Raw genomic sequence first — 17,789 nt, 5'->3', positions numbered from 1 at the left:
AAGTCGCTCAATCATGTCCGAATCTTTGCGACCCCATGGACTATAGACTATCAGGCTCCTCCGTCCATGGGATTTTCCAGGCAAGAGTGCTGGAGTGGATTACCATTTCCTTCTCCAGGGGATCTTCCTGACCCAGGGATCAAACCCGGGTCTCCCGTATTGCAGGCAGACACTTTACCATCTGAGCCAGTACCTAAGTAAATTCTCCTAATGCCTCTGTAAGATAATGTATTATTGGTCTTATATAGTTGAAGAAACTGAGACTGAGCAAATTGATATCCTCAGTTCAGTTCAGTTCAGTCACTCAGTCATGTCCAGCTCTTTGCGACCCCATGTACTGCAGCATGCCAGGCTTCCCTGTCTATCACCAACTCCTGGAGCTTACTCAAACTCATGTCCATCCATTCAGTGACCAGATATTGACTAAGCACATGCTATGTGTATTATTAGTTTTTATATAGTTGAAGAAACTGAGACTGAGCAAATTGATGCCCTAGGTGACACAAATATGAAGTTTCAGAGCTGGAGTTCAAACATAGACTAGACTATCTGAAGGGATAGCTGCTAGAATAATTTTTTAATCCAGAATTGTTAGTAACCAAAAAGAAATGGGGACCAAGAAAGGTGGCCAATATCACTGCAATATCGGGCACCTCCTGAGGAGTAGTGTTCCATTTGGCTAGCTGTCCAAATTTTTGTTGTTCTCTCTTCCAGGAGACTCTGACAGTTTCAGCAAAGTGCGGCCTCCAGGAGAAAAGCCAACCATCATCAGACCCCCAGTGAGGCCTCCAGACCCTCCCTGCCGGGCAACTACTACCCAGAAACCAGAACCAAAGCCAGATGTTATGGCTGGCAATGCAGGGGAAATCCCATCATCTGTGTAAGTAGGGCTGTTTTTCAACCTTGCCCACCTTAGATCACTAAGAATGCTTTTAAGATTACCATTATGGTTGTAAAGGGTGTACAATGCACAACCCTGGGGCATCATTCACTTCATAGTGAAGGGAACTGTCATAGACCAGCCCTGTTCAGAGTTTTCTACTCAAAGCTTAAGGCTGGGAGAGTTTTCCTAAGAGTTTTCCTAAGCTGAAGTGTTTAAAACTTAATGCCTGATAGGAGACCCATTTTTCTTAGTTGCCCTGATCTCTGTAGGGTAATAAGATTACCTGCTGCTTTCATGCTTCCTTGGCCTGGAAATTTTTTATCTTATTATTACTACTTGTTTTAAAGTAATTTAATGAACAGATTTGTTCATTTTACTTGTACTTTAAGGCTTTTTTTAAAAAAGAGAAAGTATGATTTTAAAAATTTTCCAAAATGACTCTCATTCTCCATAGAGCATCTTACAGGGTAAGAACAGAACAAATATCCAGCAGGCCTTCCTGAGGCTGGCTTGCAAGCCAAGATACCAGGGATAGAGCAGCTAAGATGGGGCCACAGCACCCCTTAGGGACCTGCCTTTCTTGGCCACAAAAATAGCCTGGCTGGCCTCTCTGTAGCCAATGCCTGGGACCACTCTCAGTATCCTGCTTCCTGGTTTTCCTTTTTCTTGTGTTTATTGTCTCATAATTGTAAAATTGAGGAACTAAGAAAATAAAAGCCTCTACCGCTTGGACTGATTAGCTAAGTGTATTTACATAATGCCAAAAACTATACTCTGAAACCAAGAACTTGTTTCACTTATTTTTCCCAAGAGTAGCCTGAATGCATATCATACTTAGAACATTCTGAACCAAGGGGAAGCAGAGGATGTCAGCCATAGCCTTGGGAGTGCCTATGGTGTCTGAGCCATTTCACATTCTGATATGTAGATTTTCCCTCAGACCCAGATCCTTTGTAAGCTAAGGCAGAACGTGGCATTGGTGGCCTGTCTGGTTCATATTTTATTCTCCTTTCCATTGGCCATTGGTTCTCACACATATTTCAGAGTAGTTGATGGGACTTGGTTGACTTCTGTTTGCAGAGTGGCTTCCAGGACCAGATTCTTTGAAACAGCTTCCCGGAAAACAGGAAGGTAAGAGATGCAGGTGACAGAACTGAAACCAAATCACTTTTTAATAAATGCATCATGAGTGTGTCATTTACTCTTTTAACATTCCCCTTTTCTGTTTCCTGTAGCTCTGTCTCTGTCTGACTGTGTTTGTTCCTTTCTCTCCCCCAACACTGTCTTTCTGTCTCCCCAGTCTTAACTTGTGTTTCTGCCTTTTCCCTATACCTGTGTGTCTCTCTGCCTTTGTCACTCTTACCTATTTGTTTCTTTCACACTATTTCTTTCTCTGTCTCTGTAATTCTCAGTCTCTTTCTCTCTCTTTGTGTTTTTCTACTTATGTCTCTGTTTCTTTGTCTCTCAGTTTCCCTATCTCTTTGAGTCTTTTTTTCTCTCTCTCTCCATGTCTCTCTCTCTGTCTGTCTCTATATTTGTTGTCTCTGCCTCTCTGACTCTGTTTTTCAATCTCTCTTTCTCTCTCTCTCTCTCTCTCTCTCTCTCTCTCTCTCTCTCACACACACACACACACAGAATACTCACATGCCAAGTGGTATTGCAAAAATATTATGCTCATTGTAGGTCTTTTTTTGTTAGTTTGCTTATTTAGATCCTATTTTATTCTAAAAGGGCAACGGATAGAAATATATAGAGTGAAATATTCTAACAAAAACAGCCTTAGAATGAGCATAGTCCTGATTTCAGAGGTAAGCATTAAACTTAGGTGGTTGTTTTCAAACTGGCTGCACATATAAATCACCTGGAAAATTTTGAGGGAAAAGAAAATGAACACAGATTCCTGCCTTCCACTCTAGACTCATTAAAACAGTATCTCCAGGAGTAGGACCTGGGAATCTAGGTTTTTACATTTCTTTCCTTTCTTCCTTCCAATTAATTTGTTTTTAAAATTCTTCAAGTGCTGGTATAAACTTTTCAAGGCCTATCATTTGGGACCCATTAGATTGGAACACCTGGAGAAATGATTGCTTATCCTTCAGGGACTCTTCTGTGAGTTCACTTGGTGTTGCTTATCAGAGAGATTAAAATTGTGTTTCCTGGTTGGTGATAGGAGTGTAACTCTTCCAGGTGTTCAATTAAAAGCAGGGTAATATGCCTTTACCAGCACTGGAGCTGGGATAGGTTAGACATCATTTAGTTAAAATTGTGGGTCCTGACTTACCAGGACATGATTCTGAATAGCAGGCCACTCAAATTCTTCTTGGCAGTCAGCCACATGGAACTCTAGTCTAGACCAAATTCTCCTTAGACAATAATTTACCATTTATTCTACCACAACAGATGAAAGCGAGGTCAAAGCCTTAGATTTCTTTTACTAATATAATGAAGATAAAGTTTTTACCTAGAATATTTTTTGAAGCAGGCTTAATCAGATAGCCTTGAGGGGAAAAAAAGAAAAACAGAAAGAGACACCTTAATATTCTTAAAGCATCTGCTTATAAGCAGGACTGTTTACTATTTCTGGGTAGTCCTTCCTCCCTCCCTAGGATAAGCCATATGATAAATAAATACCAGGAAAATAGAATAAAACAATCTTGAGTTAACAGAATGAAGTGCACATATCTAAAGGAAAGCTTTTTAGAGGTAGTGGTATCTGAGATGGAACTTGAAAGATGGGTAGAATACACTGAAAATGAGAACGATTGCTCTGTAGCCTTGAACAGGGAACCAAGGCATTGAGCTGTACATGTACTAGGCATGAACAAAGTCCAGTAGAATCTTTAAGGCAGCTTGATTTCTAATAGGGAAACTATAGCCAAACTGGTGTTGAAAATGTGGAAAGATTGGTAACCATTGCCTAGGCTTTGTCATAGTGCTCAGAGAAATCTTGGACCAACTGCAACATAGGGTACTATGGCCAAAGCAGGCACTTCAAGATGGAGGATGACCCTACCAGTCCTATATTCAGGCCTCTGGAACCTAAATTTAATCCTCTTCCTTATCCCCAGATTCTATCTTGGCAGGAGTGTGTGTAAGACCAAGGTGGGTACACCAGTCCTCCAATATGTCATGAGTCACCTTCCTAGGTACCTACAGAGTCCTCCCATTCAGCATCCACATGACAAAAGCACCCCTTTCGTCTAGACCCACTTTTTAAATTTTATTTATTTATTTTAATTGTAGGCTAATTACTTTATAATATTGTGGTGGGTTTTGCCATAAACTGACATGAATCAGTCACGGGTGTACATATGCCCCCCCCCATGCTGAACCCCCTCCCTTCTCTCTCCCCATCCCACCCCTCTGGGTTTTCCCAGTGCACCGGCTTTGAGTGCCCTGTTTCATGCATTGAACTTGGACTGGTCATCTATTTCACATATGGTAATATACATGTTTCAACACTATTCTCTCAGATCATCTCACCCTCGCCTTCTCCCACAGAGTCCAAAAGTCTGTTCTTTATATCTGTGTCTCTCTTGCTGTCTCGCATATAGGGCCATCATTACCATCTTTCTAAATTCCATATATATATATGTGTGTTAATATACTGTATTGGTGTTTTTCTTTCTGACCCCAGTTTTGTAACCACCATTTTCATCAGTGCATCTACATGCTGGCTGCTGGTCAAAATTCTTAGACTAGCCACAGTCAAACTCATCTCATCGCTAATGAAAATGATAATCTATTTAACCTTTGCTGTGCCCCTTTTTGCCTCCAATCTGTACACCTGACTATATGTAACCTGATATTTGAATGATCTCACTTTTCATTTATCTCTCTTATACAACAATTTAAAAATTAAAAACTCAAAAGATAAAGGAGGGGAAAATATCTCAGTAAGGCAGAACCACTTATGCAACGCAAGTTCACAAAGTGCTTAGTGTTCCACTTTGGCTGGAATGTTGGGGTGAGGGGAAGGAAGCTCAGCTGGAAGTGAGGCCAGGAAGATGGATTGGGGCCAGATTGTAAAGGCCTTATATACCATACCAAGGAGTTCAGTCTTTATTCTCTAGTCATTATGAAGAGCTTAAAAGCTTAAAAAATGACAATGCATATTCTAATCTGCATGAATTATTTTGAAATACACACACATTCTGTTGGTAATGAGGAAGATAGGAGAGTAAAACCTGAAGGCAGTGAGATCAATTAGGAGGCTAATCATCCTAGTAAGAGTTGATGAGGTCCTGATATATGGCATTGTTAGCAGGAATAGAATGAAAGGATAGATTTGAGGTAGACTCAGTAAGACCTTGGAGAAGGCAATGGCACCCCACTCCAGCACTCTTGCCTGGAAAATCCCATGGACGGAGGAGCCTGGTGGGCCACAGTTCATGGGGTCGCTAAGAGTCAGACAAGACTCAGCGACTTCACTTTCACTTTTCAGTTTCATGCATTGGAGAAGGAAATGGCAGCCCACTCCAGTGTTGCCTGGAGAATCCTAGGGACGGGGGAGCCTGGTGGGCTGCCCTCTATGGGATTGCACAGAGTCAGACACGACTGAAGCAGCTTAGCAGCAGCAGCAGCAGCAGCAGTAAGACCTTAATGACTTTTCAAATATGGAACATTGGAGAAGGATGAAGAGAGAAAAAGTCTAACTTGGACAGCTGGGTAGATGGTAGCAATAATAAATCATGGTGGAACAGGTTTTGTGGAAAACTTTCTCTGATCAATTTTGGACACAGTGTGTATTAAGATTCTGTGTGACATCCAGATAGTAATGACCAATGGGTAACTACAACTTAGACTAGTAATTGGTACTGGACCTACATACATTTAGGGGTAGAATTATTGAGTACAGACACTGTACAAATTTATTCACATATACTACAATATGAATAGTAGCCTTTGGGGTGGAGGTGGGGTCTCAGTGCTTGATGGGGATTGAAATCATGAATGGGAATAAGATCATTCAGGGAGTAGGTATAAATAGACTCAAGAGAGAGGAGAAAAACAATGTTGAGAACATAGCCCTGGGACCAGCTGTTGTCTGGGATTTTCTGCCCACATTATATGGACTTTAATTATCCAGGGTTTTCTCTTTGCTCCAACCATCTCTAGACAAGGTGACCCTAGGGCTGATCTAAAGACATCAAGATCCAGGCAAAGCTTGTCTGGTCTCTGAGGCAAAGGAAGATTCATGTTCCATACAAGGCATTTGCCTTTCCTCTTTGCCCTTCTCTCATTGGAGATAATCATAGAATGTAGTCTTTGGTCTTAGGCCAATTTCTCTGGTCTCCCCTAGCCTCCCATTGTATGACACTCAAAGGATTGTGGTAGCACCTGAAAGATGTTTTTATGTCTGGGACACTGGGCTCTCTAAATCTGCTAGAGAGGTAGCCTAACCTATAAGCATGGAGTGAGATGTTTTGAAATATCTGGATGGAATCACTTCCTAATTTTTCAAATGGCCGGATTGGCACGGTCTTAGAAGGGTTACCCACCCACTTGTTTTGCCTTTCCAGTTCTGATTTCTAGAGTCTTAGTGAAATGTCTTTCATCCTTTACCCACAGTTCTCAAGGCAGACTTCCTGGAGATGAGAGTTGAGGCTTCAGGTATGTAGTATCCTCTTCTGATTACAAAATCTTATTAACACATATGCCTTTATGAGATCTGAGTTTTTGAGAACTGGAATGCCATATAGGTCCAGAGGGTGGGAATTCACCTCTGTGACTCAGTTTACTACTTTGTAATTACATGACCCTTATACTTACTGTCTTTTTATACTGAGGTTCTCTATGTTTTTAAGTTTACTTTCTCTTCTTTCTCTCTCAGCCAAACTACAGTATAATTTTATGAATTGCCTTTGAATCAAGGTCATTAGAAATCCTAGATTGTGACATTTGGGGCAATTACATTTCCTTTCCTGGGCCTCAATTTCCTAATATGTAAAATGAAATGTTTGGAACCTTTTAATTCTGACATCCTTTGGGTCTGTAAGAATATCAGTAAACTCTCATTTGATATTTTGGTAGGTCCAAAGAGTCTACCTTAGTATTTGTAGAGGGATTTCATTTCTTCAGCCCAAATCACTATTTCATACTCCTTGAATCTTCATCCTTAGTTCTTTATATATGTCAAATGCAAAGTGCTTTCACATCCATTAATTAACTCATTTAGTCCATATCAAATGTCAAAAATAAGGAAGATAATATGTACTTTCACAAAACATATAAAGAAACTGAGGTTCAGAGGGGATACATAACTTACTAAGATCACCAGAGCCATGGAGATCATGGAAATTTCTTTCTCTGCCTAGTTCTGATTGACAATCAGATTGTTGGCATGATATAAACCAATACATGCATAAACAAGATCCAGGTATCTGGAGCAGAGCTTTCCATGTACTCCTCAGCCTTCCTTTTCTTCCTATCACTGCCAGTCCTCAGAGGTCTGTGGGTAGATAAGCTTTTTCTTATCAGCTCTCATGAAAGTAAAGTCCCAGTAAAAGGAAATCTGGAGTTACTGTAGGGCCATAAAGGCAGTGACCATTCCGCAAGGGGGGGCGGGTAATCTCAGAGATATCAGGCTTCTATATCCCCTGTAGACTTTTTGAGGATTAGAGTTCAAGCTAAAAGCACAGGGTTTCCAGCCCTGATTATAGCACCATATTGGGACTGGTCTATGGAATGAGTAATAAGGGCTTTTTCCTAGCCAGCTGCTGTTGCTCAGCAGATTTGCTACATACCACAAGAGGCCCTATTGCCCAGTGGCTATTAAGTGCTTAACCAATCATAGCTAATTCCTTACTCTCTTCTTTCCCTTTCAGGTTGTAAAATCCTTGGCCTCAGGGGACCCTTTCCAGGTTCTAGAAGGGTCTTCTTCAAACCCTTGTGTGCTGAAGAGCAGATTCTTCCTGTCCCTGCACCTTCAGGCTCTGGGAGGCTATAAAATAAGGGGCACATGTCCTATACACAAGTTTATTTCTCCTTTGTATTCTGTCTTCATTCCCCTAGAAGGTCTATCTTGAGCTCCTATAAGACTGTGAATGGCTGAACTTCCTCAAGCCAGACTGCAGAAACCAAGCTGTCCACTGACCTGAGTCGAAGAGAGGAGCTCAGTTTTCAACTGTTCTCTGAACTTCCTGCCTCCTCAAAAGGCCATCTATCTCTGAAAGATTTGGGGCTAAAGATTGATCTTAGAAGTCTTACCCTGAACTAAAAGTTACTTGAGTTGGGGCCATTGATTACCTTGGAAGTAAGGAAGTAGGAATGTTTGCTGAATTTCGGAGGCTCTTACCATGTCTTTCTTACTGAAGATATGGAACCTAGTGCCAGTTTGGAGCTCTGGCATGGTACTACATTGCCAAGAATGCATCTGCTCCTATGGCCCAGACAGAAAGAGTGATGCCTCTATAATCCCTCCAATGTGGACTCAGGAAGGTGACCTTCCTGCTTTTACATACTTAGGACAAATCTGCAAAGCATGTTTTGCATGTCAAAGCCTATGTCTGTTTGAATTATTCTTCTTCCTGCTTTGTCCTAACAGCTTCCTTTCCAAGCAATCAGAAAGAAACAAAAGCTTAAAACAGTTCTTTTTTTTTTTTTTTTTTTTTAAGGCAGACTGCATTTGTTCTGTAGGAGTTCCATTTTGGGATCAAATGCTGGGGGAAATTGTTAAGATGGATAAAGGCCAGGTAGTTGTCATTGTTGTTTCATGTTTGCTTTTTGAAGATAAGCTCTTTTATCGCCTGAGAAAAACAGTTCTTAACCCAGTATCTATGGACTCAGGAACTTCATAAAGCCTCTGAAATGGTATATAGACTTCCACAACAATGTGCCTTTTCTGAGGAAATGGTCCATAACATTCTAGTGAATTTCAAATTGGACCTGTGACATAATAAAGATTAAGAACCACAGCCCCTGAGACAAAAGACTCTTTACAATTCCTAAAATAATTGATTAGAAAGGCCTTTCAGTATTATTTAGTCAAACTGCTTAGTTTACTATTGGGGAAACTGAGGCAGAGCAAGTTAGCAGCTGTGCCTAAACAGGATCCAATATCCCTACTCAAGGTTCTTTCAATTATGCCATGCTTATTAAGCAAAGGGCCTCATGATTGGTAGCTTTAGGGGCCACCATTTTGAGAGTTTGGCTTTTACCCTCTTTCTTGAGCCACATATACTTGCCACCAAATGGGACTTCCAGAACTAAGCTCCTGGTCTTCCTCATTTGATGTTTCAGTCATTGAAAAGGAACTAAAACACAATTAATTAGTGAAGTGAGTCAGAAATCTGACAAGTAAACATTTCTGATTCCTATTTGTTGAAGAGAAGCTGCTGGAAAAAGTGTCACCACTTGTTCCCATACAGGTGCCTTGATTTAAGGATAGGTTTTAAGATAGCCTGTCTTTCAGTTCAGTTCATTTGCTCAGTCGTGTCCGACTCTTTGCGACCCCATGAATCGCAGCACGCCAGGCCTCTCTGTCCATCACCAACTCCCAGAGTTCACTCAAACTCATGTCCATCGAGTTGGTGATGCCATCCAGCCATCTCATCCTCTGTTGAATCTGTGTAATTTTGGGTTGGCCAAAAATTCATTCAGGTTTTTCCATATGATGATACAGAAAAACCCAAATGAACTTTTTGACCAGCCCAATATAATGTGGTCCAGTGTGAGAGAAAGGACTTTCCTATTGGACTCTTCTAGCAAGGCCCCACTAGTGCACTTACTATAGTATCAAGAAGAAGCATAGACATGGGGAAAAGAGGAGGCGAGAGATGGGGTGATGAGAAGAGAATGCATACATGCACTAACCAACTCTGAGATGCCTTTGGAACAGTGTTACTGAAAGGCAATAGCTACTTTCAAGATTTAACTCTGCTGCTGCTAAGTCGCTTCAGTCATGTCTGACTCTGTGTGACCCCATAGACAGCAGCCCACCAGGCTCCCCCGCCCTGGGATTCTCCAGGCAAGAACACTAGGGTGGGCTGCCATTTCCTTCTCCAATGCATGAAAGTGAAACGTGAAAGTGAAGTCACTCAGTCATGTCCTACTCTTCACGACCCCATGGACTGCAGCCTACCAGGCTCCTCCACCCGTGGGATTTTCCAGGCAAGAGTACTGGAGTGGGTTGCCATTGCCTTCTCTGAGATTTAACTCTAAGTATGGCTTATTGATGAGTTAGTGACATGTTATCTGACATAAACACACTGAGAGCCTTTGTGGAAATAATTTAGTAGAAATTTGACAACATTCTTAATGAAGGTGTATCCAAGTGGCCATATTGAACTCTCAGCTCTACCCAGTCTCAAAGGTCAAGTTGCTAAGAAACCAGGAGCAAGTAAGACAAGTGGCTACCATTCTACCTGCTGCTCACCCCCAAACAGAATCTCTGTGACGCCTGGTGGACTCAGTCAGGAAGTACTCATTGAGCCCTAATCTCAGAGCTGTGGACTCTCTGTTCTGTCCCATTAGATGACTAACTAAACCAAGCAGGTATGCAGATTTTAGCCACAGAAGCAGTGTCCATTCGAGCCTTAGTACTTTTGAAGATATTAGAGATACAGGTTCACTGTGGTTTCCTTGGGGGGAAATTCCACAATCAATTTGTATTCCACCACAAATATTGAGAGATTATTGAGAACCAGAGAAAATGAAAGTCACTCAGTTGTGTTCAAATCTTTGCGACCCCATGGACTGTACAGTCCATGGAATTTTCCAGGCCAGAATACTAGAATGGGTAGCCTTTCCCTTCTCCAGTTCTTCATCCCAACCCAAGGATCGAACCCAGGTCTCCCGCATTGGATTTTCCAGGCAAAAGTACTGGAGTGGGAGAGAAACTGGCTAATGGATGAACTGTAAATCTTGAGCTGACAGTGATAGCATTTATTAAGCGCCTACTAAGTGCTAGGTGCTTCATATACACTATATCCTTTAGTCCCTACAACAATCATACAAGTGGGTACTATCCTCATCTTACAGATAAAGGATTTATGGCCCAGCAGGCTAAAATAACTGGCACAAGGTCACACAAGTAAACAACTGTTATTCTAATCCAGGTCTCTCTGATTCTGCACTCCATATTGTTTTCCTTTTGTAATATAATGGCCATATTACTGGAGCTCACATGACTCTCTGACTCTTGCCTGATTAACAAAATATTAAAAGGCAAGCATTTGAGGGGAAGGAGGGAATGCAGGTCCAATTTACCGGGGAAGAAAAAACTGGGCTGAAAGCGATTTCTGTTATGTTTCCTCCTCCCATTCAGTATGACCATTTGTTAAGGTTTTTAACAAGATCATTTACTTTTACCTTGTGACACGAAAGATTTAATTTTTGTTGGTAGTTGTCAAATCCTTGGCTTGGTGGCTTTTCAAAGAGAAAAAGGCCCTCTATATGTCTGTTACTTCCCCAAAGTTCTAGCATGTGCAGTGTCACCCTGAGACTGGTGACATCCACACATGTAGTTTGAGAAAATGAAATGATCTTGGTGCTTCTGCAATACTTGATGCCTTGGGATCAAATCCCTATTAAGGGTTTTCTGTGGTGACAGCAAAAGTTAAGAGATAATTTAGAATAAAAAATATTATTGAATTTTTTGTTTAAAAAATATGAGGGATATTGTCCAGCCACTGAGGGGCAAAACTCAGCATCCAAGTTGAATAATAAGTGGTGTCATGTAGACTATATCTAAAATAAGTTGCTATTATGTGAAAGAATCCTTCCCTTTTCAAGAAGTTCTTTAATTCTGTAATAACTAAATAAATAAAGTAATGAAAAAAGTACTTCTGTGACTAGAAAAATTGCTTTTGAGAGAAGGTAGATCAACGGTACTATGTTTAATATAGCTGCCTCTAATGGCCTTGACTCATTACAAGCCCAGAAAAAGCTTCAGAAGCATTTAAAAATTGCAAAGAAAAGCAAGATACCTTGAAGAGATGTTTTTGTTGAAGAAAAGCCTCCATTTTCATAAGGAAAAGAATCATTTGAAACCAAGGACATTAATAGATCCTAGAAAGATGCCTTTATGAAATACATATGTAACATCAGAAGAAAAAGAATTAGATCCTGGAGTACATTCACATGACTTTTAATAAAGTATACAGACTGTCTAGTATTATTGGCCTCTATCTTCAGTTTGTCATGGAAACAATCTTTGAGCATATTATGCATAATCCAATCATTGTTCCTGTTGTCTTCTGTAATTCTAAGGAAATATAGGGCTCAGAATCTGTTTGCACATAGGGATCTCCATCTGCAGTCTATTTTGCACCAAGTCCAGTTATTCCTTAAGGCCTCACAACATCACTGTGTGAAAGTGACAGCCCCATTCTACAGATAAGAAAACTTGAGACTCAGGAAGATGAGAAATAATTTGCCCAATGTCATTCAGTTAGGGATTGATTAAAAACCCAGCACTAAAAGCTACAGGAGCAATCCTGTTTCTAATATAGCACACTACTCCAAGTGGTAAAGGAATTCTGACAATAAGTGAAGATGATGTTTAGAAATGAGACTAACAACATCTGCAAGTCTTGCTACTCAAAATATGGTCCATAATCAGCCTCAGCATCAGTATTACCTGGGAGCTTATGAGAAATACAGATTCCTGGGCCCCCTCTCAGACATCTGAAATCAGAAGTTGTATTTTAATAAGATATCCAGGAGATAACTATGCACATTAAAATTTGAGAAGCACGGATTGTAAGCCAAAGTAGGTTGAGGAAGGAGATATCTTGGTGAGGTAAAGACCAAAAATGGTAGATAAGACCAATCTGGTATGTTGGAAATGTTTACAAAGATTGTGTCCATAGCTGCCTGCTTCTTACATTGCTTTGTACATGGTCTTATACTTTGATGAAATATAAATGAAGATTTTTTACTTCAAAGAATAGTGAAACCACCTTAAGACTGAAAGTTACCTGAGTTTCAAATCTCTGAGCATTAAAAGCAGTAGAAAGGCAACATGGAGCATTCAGGAGTGTTGGGGGTCCAGACTCACTTCTCACTGCCTGTCTGTAATGCTGAGCAAGTCTCCCCTAAATTGTCTACCTTTAAACCAGGTAGTCTCAAAAGGTATTTTCAGTTTTGACATTCAGTTATTCTCAGCTGTGGATTTTAACTACAGTCAACCTTATAATGAAAGCATGGACAATTCTACCGGGTTTTGTCTGCCCAGAGATTAGTATCTTAGTTCACATGAGAAGGAGAATTCTGAGAGGAAATACCACAGTCATGACAAAGCTACATTAATGGAAATTGCAAGAAACTGGGAGAAGCATGACTCTAGTTAACTGATTTGAAATTGGCAAGTATTTTAATTAATGTATAACCAAGGTATCCATATTCCTTTGAGAACCAGCTGCTTCAAACCACATACTTGGAAATCAACTCTTATATCCTGAATAGGGCATACTTAACAAAATTTAATAAAACTCCTCTAATTTGGGATGGGGGGGTAGTTTATTGGGGGTAGGAGAGACCTGTAAAAAAGAGAAGACTCTTGCTCATCCTCCAGCTGGCATCTCTCCAGGTGATTCTGATCCTCATTAGCTGAAAACAACTAGTTATAATCTAACCTCTTAAAATGGAGAAACACTCAGAGAGGAGAAGAAACTGATCTAAGGTCACATGCCAAAACCAATGGCAGAAAACAGGTGCTCAGTGTACCACCCCAAGGGCCTTTCAACTCTACTTTCTTTGGGTGACTAGTTTACCAGAATCAAGATCTCTGCTTCCAGCAGTAAGGCACACACTGGGAAGGATGAATATGCCTTCCATCTGAGTACTTTGCTTTCATCACATGTTCACACTCATTTCTTTATTGAGGCTCAGAGAGATGACATAACTTGCCCAAGGTCACACAGATAGGAAATAGACTTGTACCTAGGTTTTCTGATTTCACCTATGCTGCACTACTTCTCTAGGAGAGAAGCAGCCCTCCAAACCCTCAGCACTTCTCCTGGGAAATGTCAGGAGCTCTACGCTTTTAATTGCTTTAATCCAGTTGTTTCAAAACAGATCAATTTTTTCCCTACTAGAGAATATACTAACAGCTTTATAACTTGTAACTCTGCAGAGTACACGTATGTTCATCATTTTGTTCTCAGACCCATAAAGTAGGTAAGACAAGGTATTAAGCCCTCATTTGACAGGTACAAAGTGAGGCACAAAACCACTGTATTAATTTTCTATTCCTGCTGTAACAAATGATGACAAACTTAGTAGCCCATCACGCTCCTTTGTCCATGGAATTCTTCAAGCAAGAATACTGGAGTGGGGAGTCATTCGCTTCTCCAGGGGATCTTCCTAACCCAATGCAGGTCTCCTGCATTGCAGGCAGATTCATTACTGTGTGAGCCACCATCTGCTATATGCCAAATATGAGCCTTAGTACTTTGCATGATTTTACTGAATTTGTCCAGATAATATTCCTATGAGGTAAGTACTGGCATTAACCTCATTTTACAGGTGAGAAAACTGAGACACAGAATAGCTACATAATTTGCTCACATTCCCTCAGCCAGAAAAGGATGAATTCAGGATTCAAATTCAGACTTTGTGCATGCATGCTGAGTTGCTTCACTCATGTCTGACTCTATGCAACCCTATGGACTGTAGCCTGTCAGGCTCCTCCATCCATGGGATTCTCCAGGCAAGAATACTGAAGCGGGTTACCATGCCCTCCTCCAGGGAATCTTCCCAACCCAGGGATCAAACCCACGTCACTTACGTCTCCCACAGTGGCAGGTGGTTTCTTTACCATTAGCACCACCTGGGAAGCCCACAAACCGAGACCATTCCCTTAACTAAGTCCTTGTGTCTTCTACAAGACTGAGAAAATTCTCCTAGAGGAGACATAAAAGTCAAATTAATGTCCCTTGCACCTTTGATGCTCTAAGCTTGCCCTCAGAGCCCTGGCATTCTGATAACCCAAGTCAGCACAGCTGAGTATCCTGAAGGAGTCAGAGACTTGCTGGGTTTTATGGGGTCAGTGGGGGGCTTTCCCATTGGCTCAGCAGTAAAGAATCTTCCTGCAATGCAGTAGATGCAGGTTCAATCCCTGGCCAGGAAGATCCCTGGAGGAGGGCATGGCAACCCACTCCAGTATTCTAGCCTGGAGAATCCCGTGGACAGAGGAGCCTGGCAGGCTACAGTCCATAGGGTCACAAAGAGTTGGACACAACTGAAGCAAATGAGCATGCACGCACACATGGGGCCAATGGAGTGCAAAGCGAAGGTGCCCAACATTTTCTCAGAGACTGGAAGAAAAGGAGCGTGTCAGTCCAGGTAGGTGGGGTCTAGATGGGTTGGTCCAGGGACTTCCCTGGTAGCTCAGTGGCAAAGAAACCACCTGCAAATGAAGAAGACATGGGTTCAATCCCTGATCTGGGAAGATCCTACATGCCACAGATCAACTAAGCCTGTGCACCACAACTACTGAGCCCATGCACCACAGCTACTAAAGGCTGCACTCACTACAGCCTGTGCTTCACAACAAGAGAGGCCGCCACAATGAGAGGCCTGTGTACCGCAACTAGAGAGTTGTCCCTCTTCACTGCAACTAGGGAAAAACCTTCCCAGCAATGAATACCCAGTACAGCAAAAATAAACTAATCTTTTTTAAAAACAGATGGACCGTTACTACATGCAAGGCAGCAAAAGAGACAAAGATATAAAGAATAGACTTTTGGGACTCTGTGGGAGAAAGCAATGGTAGGATTTGAGAGAATAGCATTGAAACTTTTATATTACCGTATGTAAAATAGATGACCAGTTGCAAGTTCCATGCATGAAGCAGGGCACTCAAAACCAGTGCTCTGGGACAACCTAGAGGGATGGGGTGGGGAGGGAGGTGGGAGCAGGCTTCAGGATAGGGGTACACATGTGCACCCATGGCTGATTCATGTTGATGTATGGCAAAACCATCACAATATTGTAAAGTAATTATTCTCCAATTAAAATAATTTTTTTTAAAAGATGGGGCGGCCCCAGGAATACCCTCTGCAAAGTAATATTTCCACTGATTCCCCATGAGACAGGTGGGCCTCCCTGTTGTGGTGTGCATTCAAGTTGTATCATTTCCTCTGAAACTCTATGAAGCCCATTTCTTGAAGACCCAGGCCCTGAGCATGCCCCACAAAAATGCCTGAAATTAAGGCTGCAACAAAGAGTTTTCCTGATTCTGGAGAACAGGGCTACACAATGACTTTCACTATACCTTACATTTCCCAGCATTTGACAAGACTGTGGGTACAAAGTTTCCACTCGTATTGTCAGCCCTGGATTTATTCCTCTTATTTCTACTTCCTCAGTTATTTCCATCTAGGTGCCATGATGCTGGCAGGTGCCACTCTACTGTAATTTCCAGAGCTATCATGATGAGAGGTAGATAGGGTATGGACAACCTCAGTCCTGTCACTCACCTCTTCTCCACCCCTGCTACCATCCATTAATACTCAGAATTCGGTCTCCTTTCTGAGCTTGAGATCTAGAGGGACTCAAATATGAGTCCTCTCTCAACAGAAGTTGAGATCCTCTCTTCTCCATATCTCCTTTGCTAGCCCTGGCCTCTAAACCCCCTGAAAGGAACTCAAACACCATTATCCGTATTCATGCCTCAATCACCATTGGCAAGTTACTTTATCAAAATAACCATGGTTGGCCCTTAAATAATGTTCAATTAATATTAACCAGTGGTGGTAGTAGTAGCAGCAGTAGCAGCAACAATAGCAGTGGCTGCCTTAGTTGCTCTGTAAGAATGGATTCTTCTCTAGACCTCTTCAGGGCTAGTGGGACATGCTCTGCCATTCAAAATCTTTCCAAATTTTAACTATCTATCACTTGATTCTTGAATTCTTCACTATAGTGAAATGATTGTCTGGAAACAGTCATGTTCATTGGCCCTATATCTAGCCATCCTGATCCCCATCACCCTGTGGAACCTGTCCTCATGCATGGTTCAGTTTCCCCAAAATACTTATTCTCTTATGCAGGAGTTTCATGTCAATAATCCAGGCCCACTACTCTGCCCTGTGCAGTTTCCAACCGTCAAGTCTATGAAACATTCCTGAAGCATTCCCATGACTTGAGGAATAGAGACTCCTTCCTCCTATGGCCGTTAAACTCGTGGTTATGTGGCTTAGGTACCTTCACCCTCATGAAGACCCCTCTTCTGGGGAGCAGCTGTTTTTCCCGCACTGCTTACTCTCTGTTTCTCTACATTTTTCACTCTTATTGTCATTACAATAGTGCTTATTGTGTTTCTTCAAATGTCTTCAGTGAGCAAGTGGGTAGGTCTTGAAGGAGATATAGAAGAAAAGCACTATCCTGCTGCCAGCTGGTTTCACACTTAATTAGAAATTAATCTTGCCTCTTGGCTGTCCAGGGTATATTCATATCCAGCAAGAAATCACATTATTTTCCCTGAAGTGAATAAGACATCACAAAATACCTTTGGATATGGGTGTAAAGATTATTTCAATGAATTTGAAGGGCTCTGGGAAAGAAACACAGGAAGCTAAGTAGCCAAACTGGTTCCACTGTGACAAAGAGGAAAACAGACTTAATTAATCCTGACCACAAGTAAACAGTTTATAAGAATCTGATCCAGAACCTTTGCATAATTTGTCCTTCTGGAATTCAGAGCCTGGGGAGTTGAAACAAGCCCCATAATGGAACTGGGTGTCCCCTGGGACCAAGGAAAGGAAATAAACTTGTTCAACATTTATTGTGTGTCAAGCATAGCTGGGAGAGGCCTGAATCCTTGAGCCTTCCCAGTAGATCTGGCAAAAGAGTTAGGGTGATAATTGGGTTAAAAAATGTACTACAATTGGACAGGCACATTGCATACATTTTCTATACATTGTGTCATTTGAACCTTTTAACCACCTCATTTTAGTTCCAT

The 17,789-nt window shown here is 41.5% G+C and overlaps 1 protein-coding gene across 4 annotated transcripts in view; it reads left to right on the top strand.

Annotated features, from left to right (window-relative positions):
* Positions 1 to 8,802, top strand: part of OPHN1 (oligophrenin 1) — a 613,395-nt gene extending 604,593 nt beyond the window's left edge. For all 4 annotated transcript variants that reach the window (XM_044937016.2, XM_044937015.2, XM_025276610.3 and 1 more), the window contains 4 exons: positions 715 to 880; positions 1,964 to 2,014; positions 6,455 to 6,496; positions 7,711 to 8,802. In XM_044937016.2, the coding sequence (XP_044792951.1) occupies positions 715 to 880; positions 1,964 to 2,014; positions 6,455 to 6,488 (251 nt within the window). In that variant the 3' untranslated portion in view covers positions 6,489 to 6,496; positions 7,711 to 8,802. The remainder of the gene's footprint in view (positions 1 to 714; positions 881 to 1,963; positions 2,015 to 6,454; positions 6,497 to 7,710) is intronic.
* Positions 8,803 to 17,789: the final 8,987 nt, after the last annotated feature.

The sequence above is a fragment of the Bubalus bubalis genome, chromosome X (assembly GCF_019923935.1).
Source record: "Bubalus bubalis isolate 160015118507 breed Murrah chromosome X, NDDB_SH_1, whole genome shotgun sequence".
Taxonomy (NCBI): domain Eukaryota; kingdom Metazoa; phylum Chordata; class Mammalia; order Artiodactyla; family Bovidae; genus Bubalus; species Bubalus bubalis.
This window is presented reverse-complemented; position numbering and strand designations above follow the sequence as displayed.